This window comes from Sander vitreus, chromosome 8 (genome assembly GCF_031162955.1).
Source record: "Sander vitreus isolate 19-12246 chromosome 8, sanVit1, whole genome shotgun sequence".
NCBI classification, from domain to species: Eukaryota; Metazoa; Chordata; class Actinopteri; order Perciformes; family Percidae; genus Sander; species Sander vitreus.
This window is the reverse complement of record NC_135862.1, coordinates 29,971,255-29,983,766: the sequence shown is the minus strand read 5'-3', so window position 1 is coordinate 29,983,766 and position 12,512 is coordinate 29,971,255. Positions and strand designations below refer to the sequence as shown.

Sequence of the window (12,512 nt, the reverse complement as noted above, 5' to 3'; positions counted from 1 at the left end):
TCCTTGTGTTTCCATCCCTGCAAATGTTTTATTGCCTTGACTAAAGGGAATGTGCGGCCTTTATGATGAAGTCCTGTGATGTGAAAGCAACAATACAATTCGGAAACAATATAGTCTAAAATTGCCAATGTATATCACTTCTTTATATGTAATTCCTATTAAGTTGTGAGCAAGACTAGAGCCACTAGTGTGATGGTGTTGGCTTTACAGTAAACAGTATCGGAAGGCACAAACGACTTGCAGTACCTTACTGAAAAGAAAGGGGTAATAAAACATAATGCGGCTTGTGTGGGCTCTCACTGGGTCCAATATCGTTTTAAAGATAAGAAAACTGGTACTCTCCTTTAAATTGCTCATTACATACAGTATTAAAAAAATAATAAAAATAACATTGTGTGCATAAATTACACTGAAGAACTAAAAAATGTATTAGGTTTTGCTCTCAGCAATTATGTTTCAAGGTTAGGTTGTAGTGCTAACACGTGATAAAATGTACAATGTATTGCATTAAAAATGTTAACATGCGTTGTGGACCTGAAGAATGGATTCCAACATTTACTTATCTGATCAGCTTTGTCTCTGGAAAGGTACAAATCTTTGGTAAATGGTAACACAACTTATTGTCCACTTGTAAACTGTCAGAGGTGGACATTGCTGCCTGAAATGATGAGGAGGTGAAGGTCTTAAAACTGTCATAGTCCGTCTCTAATATCAAAGAGGTTCAAAATGAATTGTTGTTTGTGTCCCTTTGTACTGGTCTCAGGGGTCAAGGGAGTAAGATTCTTCAAGAGAACCATTCAGAGAGACCCACAGGTGCCAGTAGCAAAGCGAGACGCGAGTCCTTATTGAAAGACATGAATAATACACAGGTGAGAGACTGCTAGTGCAGATGACAGCAATGACGGTGCCTATTCATTTGTGCAGGTTTTGTATTGTTTGGACAATCCTCTCCATGTTTTCTAAGAATGTAGGAGAACTCATTAGAAAAGCCCTAGTCTATATCTACGACCTTCCACTTCAGGGATTGCTCCGCTGACACCGGAAATTCCGCCGTATGTCCTTCTTTTCGGCTGTTACCTTCCACTTCCTTCATGTTGGAATTCTAAACTCCGGTGGATTTCTGAGGACTATGGTTAACTGCTCCTCAGATCTCTGCAGGGTAAATCCAGACAGCTAGCTAGATCTGTTGAATCTGAGTTTTCTATTGAACGACTAAAACAACTTTTGAACGTTGTTCCACCAAAATAAGTTCCTTCCCGCGTGACCACGGCTCCTCTCGGCGCTTAGCACCGCCGAGGACGATTGTGATTGGTTTAAAGAAATGCCCATAAACCAGAGCACGTTTTTCTCCAATCCCAGAATGCTGTGTGGACTAGCCAGACCCTCCTCCGCGGTGCTGTGCAGGAAGGTCTAGCAATGCAAGACTAGAAAATCCCTTACCATTTTCCCGTAGAGATAATCATTGAAAGGCATGACATGCTTGTTGTTAGCTATGTGTTCTTTTACATTTTGGGGATTGGTGTCATTGTGTTAAATACAATGCATGCATAGCACAGCAAGAGAGATTGTAGGTCATAAATGGTCAATTCATCCAAATGACAAAAAAGCATATCTTTTTCACTTGTCTCTAGTCCTATCTAGCCTAGTCGTGCATTTTAAAATGAGTCAAACAAACATAACAAAACCATCATCAGTTAAAAAACAGTGTTAATAATGTTTTGTATTAATTGATCAAACTTAATGTTAGCTTTTCTGATTTTTACACATTTACTAACGTAGAACAGATGTTTTTCGCAGCAGTATTGTAACTTGTCAAACACAGATGTAGCTAATTGTTGATTGCAGGAACTAAGCAGTTATTTTTATTTATATTTAGTTAAGTTCCTCCTGGGCTTTTCCTGACATGACAAATCAAAATGTCTGCTCTGAAAAGTTTTATGATACATTCTAAAATGATAAATAAACTAGAAGGTCAATCTGAGAGTGTAGACCTCCGCCAAGGCCATGTCCTAGAGCAGTGTCTCTCAAATGGGGGTACGCGTACCCCTGGGGGTACTTTGGAGTACTGCAGGGGGTATGTGATCTTTTTGCAAAATGCTCATTCAAACATATGTCATGCATAATTCCTAAAATAGTTATACTATAATAATGAATGAATTAGGTGATGGACTCTGAACATTTGAAATGTAGCATTTAAATGTTTTTCAGTTACAAGGTTGTTATTTAGTAACTCTATCACTGCTGACACTGTATTGTTCCTCTTTATATAGATGTAAAAATGTTTTGCGCTGGTCAGGGGGTACTTGGCTTAAAAACACAATTCAAAGGGGGTACATTATTGAAAAGAAATATGATTTTTAATTTTTAATATTTTTTTCCCCCAATGGTTTTGTTGATATTTGTGTTTTCTCCGAGAGGAACTCCAAAACAAAGCCCCACAAAATGATAATGCATTTAGATGAAGTTCTGTGAGATGGTGATTAGTTTAAAAGCCGCTCACATCAGGAAGGCACTTCAGTAACTGTAGAAAGTAGTTTTCCCCAGTATTCCCATCTGTACCTCTCCAACCTTCCCATGTTTCTCTCCAGAATCGCCTCACCATGGGGCTGTTCTCAGTGTCTCCCTGCACAGGGTGCTTGCAGCCAGGGTCTCAGCAGGTGGTGACGGTGGACTGTGTCGCTGAACAGCTGGGCAACTGGAACCAGGGTTTGCTCATTGACATCAGTGACCGTGACCCCTCAGACCAGCCTGATGGCATACCGTACAGGCTGATGGCTGAAGTCTGTAAGCCAGGTGAGAGCTGTCCAATGCTATTTTGTTTACTTTGAATAATAAACTTGAGGAAAGTTTCCACTTGCTTCCAAATGGCTCAATTATCCTGAGATCACTAAGATGGGCACAAGCTATTACCATTCAGAAGTAAAACAGTGCTTACTGCTGTTTCTATTTCAGAATCTAAAAACTCATGTAATCTAGGTTATCTTATCTTTCATCAGAAGGTTTCACCTTAAGAATCGCAAAAGGATTGACATTGTAAACATTTAGAGGGTCAACAGTACATCAAGGCCAAAAGTGTTAATCACTTTTCCTTTGACTACGGGTAATACTGTATCTGAGTCTCTTCTGTCTTTTTTGTCTTTTTGTTTTGTTTCCCAGGTATATTGTTAGACATGGCTTCTGTCTTTGAGGAACACCATCTGTGCCAAAACAGTAGTCAGCTGTCCTCTGAGCAGTTTTGCAATGCTGAAGGCATTTACGTCCGGGATGAGAACAAGTTTATTTTCAACAAAGTCCTGGTCAGGCGAACTGCCCAGGCGCGCTTCAAACTCTCCAACAACAACAAGGTGCCCTGTGTGCTCAGCTTGGCCATCAAATCTTTTGCCACTAAGGTAAGGCATGTATAAATGCGTACAGGAGTATAACTGATTGTGGCAGATGGTTGTTAGCATGTCAAAACATATACTGTATTTCCTTACAGATGTCCCGTAGCGTAGGCAGCGTGGGAGTTTTTGATTTGTCTGCTACAACCCTGAGCATTCCCAGCCAGTCACACATGTTCGCTGTGGTCACCTTCACACCCCAGACCATGCAGCAATACAGTGCTGTATTTGAGGTCACAATGGATGTTACCAGCAGGTACATGATTTCGTGACTGTGTGTATATGCTACTTCAGTGTTCTCTCTGCTGTTTGTTTGTTTGTTTGTTTGCCCATTTATTTCTACAACTACTGTGAGTGTGGTAAGATAATATTATCACCTCTTAATTTGCCTTGCTGGCCACTGCCAACCTACTGTTTTCTCTGTCCGATCCAGAATGACACCCACATTCAAGAGCAAGGTGCTGGAGTTCGACATAGTGGGAGAGGGCACTCTGCCCAGTGTGTGTGTGGTGGGACCAGCTCTGAGGAACAGCAGAGGAAGCCCAGTGCTGCAATTCAAACAAGTGTTGGCAGGGCGCAGGCATACCCGGCCCGTGGTGCTGCTAAATGATGGAAATGTTCCAGCTCAGGTGGGAGGAGACATATTCCTTTGTCCTCTTCTTTTATTATAGATTTAACACATTTCTTTAGCGGCATTCCATATTTTCTTCCTTCAGCTATTAGACAACAAAAATCAACTGTATGTAAAACACATAAACGTAATACAGTAGATATGGTGGATAATAGGGGACTTTGTCAATAAAGGTTGCTTTGCGGCTCTGTGTGTCGTGCAGGTCCAGATTGACCTGCTGGATAAACATGGAGTGTTCTCCCTCAAAGCTGCTCCTGGCAACACTTGCAGCTCGATCCACTCCACACAGATTGAGGGCGCCACTGACGCAGGTACAGTGCGAATAAGTATTCAGACCCTTTACTTAAGTAAAAGTACTAATACCACACTGTAAAAGTACTCAAGTAAAAGTCCTGCATTGAAAATGTTACTTAAGTAAAAGTATGTAAGTATCATTAGGAAAATGTACTTAAAGTATTAAAAGTAAAAGTGCTCGATGCAGAAAAGTCCTCCCACTAGAAACGATCAAACAGTTCTGTCAATCAACTAAGTGTTTAATCGGCTAATCATTTCAGCTCTTCTAATAGGCCTTTATATTGTTGGCCAGTTTAAATTATAAAAAAACATCGTATTTTATAAACTACGTGTGTTTTCTGTTCAAAAAATTTTCATTTGTAAAGTAACTAGTAACTAAAGCTGTCAGGTGAATGTAGTGGAGTAAAAAGTACAATGTTTCTCTCTAAAATTAAGTGGCATAGAAGTAAAAAGTGGCATGAAAAGAGAAGACTCAAGTAAAGTACAAGTACCTCAAATTTGTACTTAAGTACAGTAAATAAACGTAGTTACATTCCACCACTGACAACCTCAACCTGTAAAACCCCTCGCCACTTAAACAATTATCAGTTAGCAGTTCACACAATGGAATTTATGACACACAAATCTGAAGGTGCTCATGAATAATAATAATAATAATAATAATAATAATAATAAACCTATTATTTTATTTGTAAAGCACCTTTCATACAGAGAGTGTAGCTCAAAGTGCTTTACAATAAAGTGAGAGACCACAAAACAAACAGATTCACATTAAAACAATAAACAATCAATTAAATCCTGCCCGAACCAAACAAGAATTTTGCAATTGAAAACAACACATTTATGGAGAAAATCACATTTACAAATTACTCCAGGAACGTGTTTCTGTTTTCACTGAAAATACAGTATACGGGGATACTGCTAAAAGTCAATCTTTTTCTGTGCTCAACACAGGATTATTTCCTATGCTAGAGACAGTCATTGCCATGTTTCTCATTGGTGACACTTTTCCTTCTTCCACAGAGCGTCAGTTGGTGCACAGAGCCACTCTGAGGCTGAATGTTAACCAGCAGGTGGAGTTTGAGGTCAGCTTCTGCTCTGACAAACCCCTGAGTGTCAAGGCCAAGATGTCACTGCAGGTGGAGGACAACCAGTACAGCAACACCGTGATACAAGTGACCGGAGAAGCTTACCAGGGAATTGTCTCTCTTGACAACATCCGCAGGCCATCGCAGAAAATAGATCAGGAAGATAATGAGGGAGGTAAGAGACGAAAGGAGGGCAGGAGACAAATCATGTGATGGGAATGAAAAGGGCAAGGTGTAAATATGGCTGAGCAATATATCTATATTATATCGACATCGATAGATAAGGCTAGATATCTTACTACATTTTCGATATCGTGATATGGCACGTAAGTTTTGTCTTTTAAAGGCTTCGTTACAGTAAAGTGATGTCATTTTCTGAACTTACCAGACTGTTCTAGCTATTCTATTATTTGCCTTTACCCACTTAGTCATTATAGCCACATTACTGGTGATTATTTACCACAAGTCAAGTCAAGTCAGCTTTATTGTAAGATGTACTATACATGCATGACATACAACACAAATGAAATTTCAGTCCTCTCGGACCCACGGAGCAAAATGCAATAAAAAAAACAACTTTTCTATAAATAGAAAAAACATAGAATAAACAATCAACAATTTAACGTGACATAAAAATGAACAATGAACAATTTAACATGCTATAAAAATAAACAATCAACAAGACAAAAAATAAGCAATCAACAATTTAACAAGACATAAAAATAAACAATCAACTATCAACAAGACACACAATAAACAATCAACAATCACAATCACAATCAATCAACTCTCATTGTGTTAATATTTTGTGAAAGCACCAATAGTCAGCCCTACAATATTGCCGCAATATAGACGTATGTATATTTAGTCAAATATAGTGTGATATTTGATTTTTTCCATATCGCCCAGCTCTGGGTGTAAAGTCGGTTTATTAATCAGCCAGAGTAGCAGTCACTCCCTGATTGTGCAAGTGGCGGAAGAAGTATTCAAATCCTTTACCTGAGTAAAAGTACTAATACCACACTGTAAAAATACTCATGCACAAGTAAAAGTTCTGCATTGAAAATGTTACTTAAGTAAATGTATGTAAATATCATCAGGAAAATGTACTCAATGCAGAAAATTCCTCACATTTTAGAAACTGTAAACGATCAAAACGGTTCTGTCAATCAACAATCACAAGTGTTTAATTGGCCAATCATTTTAGCTGTACTTGTTGTTGTTGTTGGGTAGTTTAATTTATAATACCACATCGTAGAAACTACATATGTTTTGTGTGCAAAAATCTTAATTTGGAAAGTAACTAGTAACTAAAACTGTCAGATTAATTTAGTGGAGTAAAAAGTACAATATTTCCCCCTGAAGTGTAGTGAAGTAGAAGTAGAAAGTGGCATGAAAAGAAAAGACAAGTAAAGTACCTCAAATGTGTACTAAAGTACAGTACTTGAGTACATGTACTTAGTTACATTCCACCACTGAATTGTGCACATAGAAATGCTGTGTCATAATTTATTAATATGGAAGCTTGTTTCTTATTCGGATTTTTCTACAAAGCCTATTTCTCTCTTGCAGGTAATCATGAGCTGCTGAATTTCGGTGACTGCCATGTTGATTGTCCCTACCAAGAGAGTTTCACCATGACCAACCACAGCAGCAGCCAGGCAGTGAGGTTTGAGTGGCCTCCTGTTGGACCCCATGTCTTCTTTTCACCCCAGGTAAGGCAGAACTACATGGCTGTAGAAGAGGAGTGGGTTTAAACAACTTTTTAATGAAGTTTAATGAATCTTAAACTATGCTTTTTTATTTCTTTTTTGCTTAGGATAATACTTGGCTGCATGTGAACAAAAACAATCTGCTTTTTCTTTCAGATGGGACACCTTCATGCTGGTTGTTCTAAGGAAGTGACTGTCACCTTTTGCTCCAATCAGCCAGTGACTCTGAACAGACAGCCAATGAGATGCAAGGTTAGTAAGGTGGAGTTCCTGCAGCCACTAGAGCAGGTGGCTGACTGGGACGACCGCCAAAGGACGCTGCAGTGGCTGAGTTCTGCCAAGCAGGCTTCAGTAGCACCACAGCAGCCTGGGAAGAATAAGGTAAACATGTTGACTGTGAAAGAGATGTCAAGTGAAGAGATAGTTACAAGTTCACATTTAAAGTTAAGCAAACATGTATGCGTTCGCCTGCAGGTGATAAAGACAGATCCTGAGCCGTGCTGCTCTGTGGTTGAGGGCTCCCAGAGGGAGTTGGAAATGCGTATCAGCGCAGTTTGTGACTATGTGAAGTTCAGCTGCAACACCAACACCATCCACTTCAAAGACACTCTGCTTTACCAAACCAGGCTCCACCAGTAAGTCAGGCTCTGGGTATATATGCATTATATGCTGTTTCAACTAGGCAGGCATCCTGAGGGATCAGATTCTGAAGATGATAAAAAATACTGATAATCAAAATGATGCTCTGAGCTCACACTAGACCTCAAGTTGCATGTTATCCAATTACACACCATCTGACACTTTATCACAGTGATCACAGTAGTGTTTAGTGAAGCGCTCATAACATATAACAAAATTCTGAATTAAAAAAAATGTCTGTGTATATGTTAATGTGTGTGTGTGTGTGTGTGTGTGTGTGTGTGTGTGTGTGTGTGTGTGTGTGTGTGTGTGTGTGTGTGTGTGTGTGCAGACTGCAGATAGTGAATCATGGCACTGTCAAACTGGAGTTCTCCTGGCAAGTCCTCATGGATCCAAAGAACAGCGTAGTAAACGATGACCAAAGAGGTACTACAGTAATATTATTGTATATCATGCTTGAATATCAGCATTAACTTGTAATGCTGTACCATTATGTTGCAAGATTGACTTTTGACATTTTACATTTGAATGCTTTTCAAGACTGGAGGTTGAAACTGTGTGTAAATGTGAACAGATGGGACCCTTACCTTACCTGGACCAGACAGCAGGTCAACAGAAGTGTTAACTGGAGCCCGTCCTGCCAGCGCTCTGGCCAGCGGGTTGTCTCTTCTGATGGGGAATCCTGAGCTTCCGCCCATCAGCATTGAGCCCAGCATAGGAGTCATAGAGCCTGGCGCCGTTCAGAATTTCAGCATTTACTTTTCACCTCTGGAAGTGGCCCAGTTTCAGGGCAGGCTGTTCAGCAGGTACAGTACATTTTTCAAGAACAAAGAGTAGACCAAGGTTGTTATACAGTACTCTTGAATTTTTTCAGTTTTCAGTATTTTCTTTTAGTTTTGACTTTTCCATTCCATTTTATTTTATTTTTAGTTTAGTTTTTCAGAAAGGTTTAAGTTTTAGTTTTACAGTAGTAAGTTTAGTCAGTTTAGTTAATTTTGAGAGGGCCAGGTATAATGTCTCAGAAGAATGTAGCTACAAAGACATACACAATACAGGGATGGAGAACTGCATAGGAATGGCCATGATGTGTAATGTTAAATCTCTGCGCTACTTTAGTGTCCGAATGTCAAGTCCATTCAAGTTCTGTGGTTAAATGTCAAGGGAGTTGACGGAAATTCATGCTGTCTCCTCCTGTGAAATATTGTAGCTAAAAAACTAAAACTGAAGTGATTTACGTTCATTTTTATTTAATTTTTATTTGTTTGTTTAACCAGACAATATATATTTCAGTTTAACTTTAAATGTTCTTGAATGTTTTGAAAGTTTTTATTTAGTTTCAGTTTACAAAAAATATATTTTACTGCTTATTTTCGTTTACTATGATAACCCCGGAGTAGACAAGTTATATTAAGCCGCCTACACATGATCTGCGGCAAAATCACAAGGTATGGCGCAGAGCAGAGAGGCAAAGAGCAGCGCAGGTATACGTTGTGGAATTGGTTGCGCCTTGAGAGGTCAGAGGCAACGAGGTCAAAGTTTAAAAAATTTATACCTTTAGCGCAGCACTAAGCGGCAATTCCGAGCGGTGCGCTGAAAATACCTCCCCATGGGAAAACAATGGATGTGTAGGCGGCTTTTACAGTGAAGAAGTAAATATTCAATGACAGAGCTCCTCCGCCTCAGCCATACTAACAATTGCCAGTTAAAAATGGATGAGGGGGATCTGTTTCATTTTTCCATGATTGGAAAAATAAACCTTGAGGCCTGAGCCCTGTGTCATACTAATTAACATCTGTTTGTAGTTTTCTTTCCCTCTTTGATACACCCCCTGGAATTGTGGAAGGACAGGATGACTGTAAGGAAGTAAATGGATCTCTTCACAAGAATTATTATGACACAGACTTAATTTTTTTTTCTGTCTGTATGTGTATACTTTTCTTTCAGTATCCCCAACTTGCAGGATGGGGATCAGGCTCCCTGTGTCTTGGTGTGTGGCCGCAGCCTGTTGCCCCACTGCCACTTTGGCCTTGAGGACTCAGACTATATCAGTGGGAACCGGCGTAACCCTGAATTCAGGCGCCCTGTGGACCCTAACACCAGGGTCATAGAGTTCAACTCTGTTGGCTTATCTGTGCTATCAACAAGGTAACAGAGAGAGATATATGAGAAAAAAAATTTAATCTCCATAACTGTAAGCCCTAACACTTTTTATATACGTGTGTCTTCTCGCTTTACACCACAGATGTTTTAGTCTGGTGAACCCAACCAGTAAACCCTACTCATTCAAGTGGAGGTGTGAAGACACAGGTGGCAGCCCATTCTGCTGCCTCAACCCATGTGGTACTATCTTGCCTGGGAAGAAAGTGGAAGTAAGGATGGAAACACACACACACACACACACACACACACACACACACACACACACACACACACACACACACACACAGTGAAAGAGCCTTAATCTCTAGATGGAGTGATGAAACATCATTTTTTTTCCCCAATGATTCACCTAAATATTTTCTGTTTATACGGTACCGCTGACGGCGACTATATCACATCTGTTTTCCTACAGACCGAAAGCAGAAATTGCAGATATGCTTATTTACAAATGAAATAAATGTCAGACTGACTGGCTGACATGTGATGTCAGAAATGTCTCATGATATATTGTCTCTAGAAGTGGTTTTGGTTTTGTTAAAGAAGGAAAAGAAAATCACAATACTCAATACTAAAATCGCAATACGAATGGAATCAGCACCCATGTATCGTGAAAGAATCGAATCGGGACAAAAGCGCATCGTCCCTTCCTACCCCATACTACACTTGTCCTGTTTCCTTCAACTACAGTATGTCATCTCATTTCATTCCACATCTGTCAGTCTCAATCTACCTCCTCATTTTCATCATAACAAATCTTATCCAATCTCATTCCTTCCGTTTAATCTAATACCCTTTCAATTTGATCAATTTCTATCTTAACTCATCTGATCTAATCTGTTTGAATATTTTCATCACTCTTCCCTTCCCCCCTCCTCATCTTTATTCTTCTCACCCTTTTTTTCCCCCACACAGTTTTTCATGTCCTCTATTTTTCGTGAATTGTTAGCCATTTGTAATCCTCTGGGCCGTCTCTGTGTGTGCGCAGGTGTGTTTTGAATATGTAGCTGAGCAGCTGGATACGGTGGAGTCATTCTGGAGCTTTGTGATTGAGACTCTGTCCCTGTCTGTTCCCTTCCTGTGTGTGGGCACTACTAAAGAACCACTTGTCTATCTTAATAGACCTCACCTTGACTTTGGAGAACTGCTTGTTGGTATGTAACGTACGCAGACACACTCGTACATGCATTTAAACAGTGAGATCACACATCTCTTTCAAGTCACACCACATATTACTAAACACAAAGCAGCGGTTTCTTCAAGGATTTTCCTCTTTTTCCCCTGTGATGTGGTGACAGTACATGCATGTTGGTGTGTGTATATGTGCATATATATTTTGTGTGACTTTATTTTAACATTATCTGCACATGATTAAGCGTTACTAAGGTTAAGTTTATGTAACTGAACCACTTGGTTAGGGTTAGGAAGGGATTACAGTCATGGCTAACTAAAAGAAATATAAACACTAATTTCAAATACAAGATCTGCCCCCTTACTGCAATACTGCCTGTGCAAATCTGGCCCTCTAGCGAAAAATATGTGGCCGCCTGATGTGACCATAACATTTCAACCATTGATGAAGCGGTAACTGTTTATTATCGGTGGATAACCTATTGTTTAAATTGATAGTCTCACAGCGACCATTCACGTATATAAGTGATTTTTGACAAATCAATGATACTAAACAAATCGTATTGAGGACATGTAGGCCTGTGTTTCCAAAATGTCCGTAAAACATTGCAATATGGTGTGTGTGTGTGTGTGTGTGTGTGTGTGTGTGTGTGTGTGTGTGTGTGTGTGTGCCTGCACAGGTCGAAAAGTGGAACAGACGGTGGATCTGGTGAATGGAGAGGAGGAGCTCTTCCACTTCTCTGTTATGCAGTCGTCTCTTCTCTGTGACGACCAGCAGTCCAGCCTCATTTTGCAGCCCATGACTGGCACAGTGGCACCCAAAGACAGGTTAATGACACAATAACATACAACTAAATGTAATGACTTTTATCCAAAAAATGCTACATGTTCATTTTTGAGGTTTAAAAATGTATCATTGTGTGCCATATTTTAAAAACATAATCACTGACTTGTGCATCTGGCATAAAGTGATTGAAATGGCAAATATTAAAAGGTATACTATGCAGTATTTCACCCAAAAAAAATTCTTAGAGTAATACAAAAATAATCCCTCTCATCATCACCCACTAGAAGTGTGTGGTGGTGTCTGTATCTGCAGAGACCAGTATTTTACAGTATTTTCTCTTTTCTTCTTATTTTGCGGTGTGTGTGGGACTTTTATGGGCGTCAGCAAAGAGCCTTTGGGCTCCACGTAGGTCTGTAACACCCAGCCCATTCTCATTCCCAAGTCCCAGTGCTTCGCCACGGCCCTCAAAATCTCTTCTGACGCACAAGTTTACACACACACACACACACACACACAGACACACACACACACACACACACAGACAGGATGAAGCTCTGCATTCACACAAAATCTGGCAATGTGGCACCTTACCGCCGCGGAAGTGTGGCTCTAGTTATTAAAGTGCCCATATTATGAGAATATGGTTATTTTGTGTCTCTGGTGCTTCCACACGCATACAAACTTTAAACATCC

General features: G+C 39.9%; 1 protein-coding gene across 1 annotated transcript in view; it reads left to right on the top strand.

Moving 5' to 3' along the window:
• Positions 1–12,512, top strand: part of hydin (HYDIN axonemal central pair apparatus protein) — a 106,920-nt gene that overhangs the window by 78,360 nt on the left and 16,048 nt on the right. The window contains 16 exon segments of the mRNA XM_078258062.1: positions 764–869; positions 2,589–2,793; positions 3,157–3,380; positions 3,479–3,633; positions 3,805–4,009; positions 4,214–4,322; positions 5,329–5,568; positions 6,966–7,108; positions 7,262–7,486; positions 7,580–7,740; positions 8,076–8,170; positions 8,346–8,550; positions 9,689–9,889; positions 9,987–10,113; positions 10,890–11,055; positions 11,713–11,860. Coding sequence (XP_078114188.1) covers positions 764–869; positions 2,589–2,793; positions 3,157–3,380; positions 3,479–3,633; positions 3,805–4,009; positions 4,214–4,322; positions 5,329–5,568; positions 6,966–7,108; positions 7,262–7,486; positions 7,580–7,740; positions 8,076–8,170; positions 8,346–8,550; positions 9,689–9,889; positions 9,987–10,113; positions 10,890–11,055; positions 11,713–11,860 — 2,715 coding nt within the window.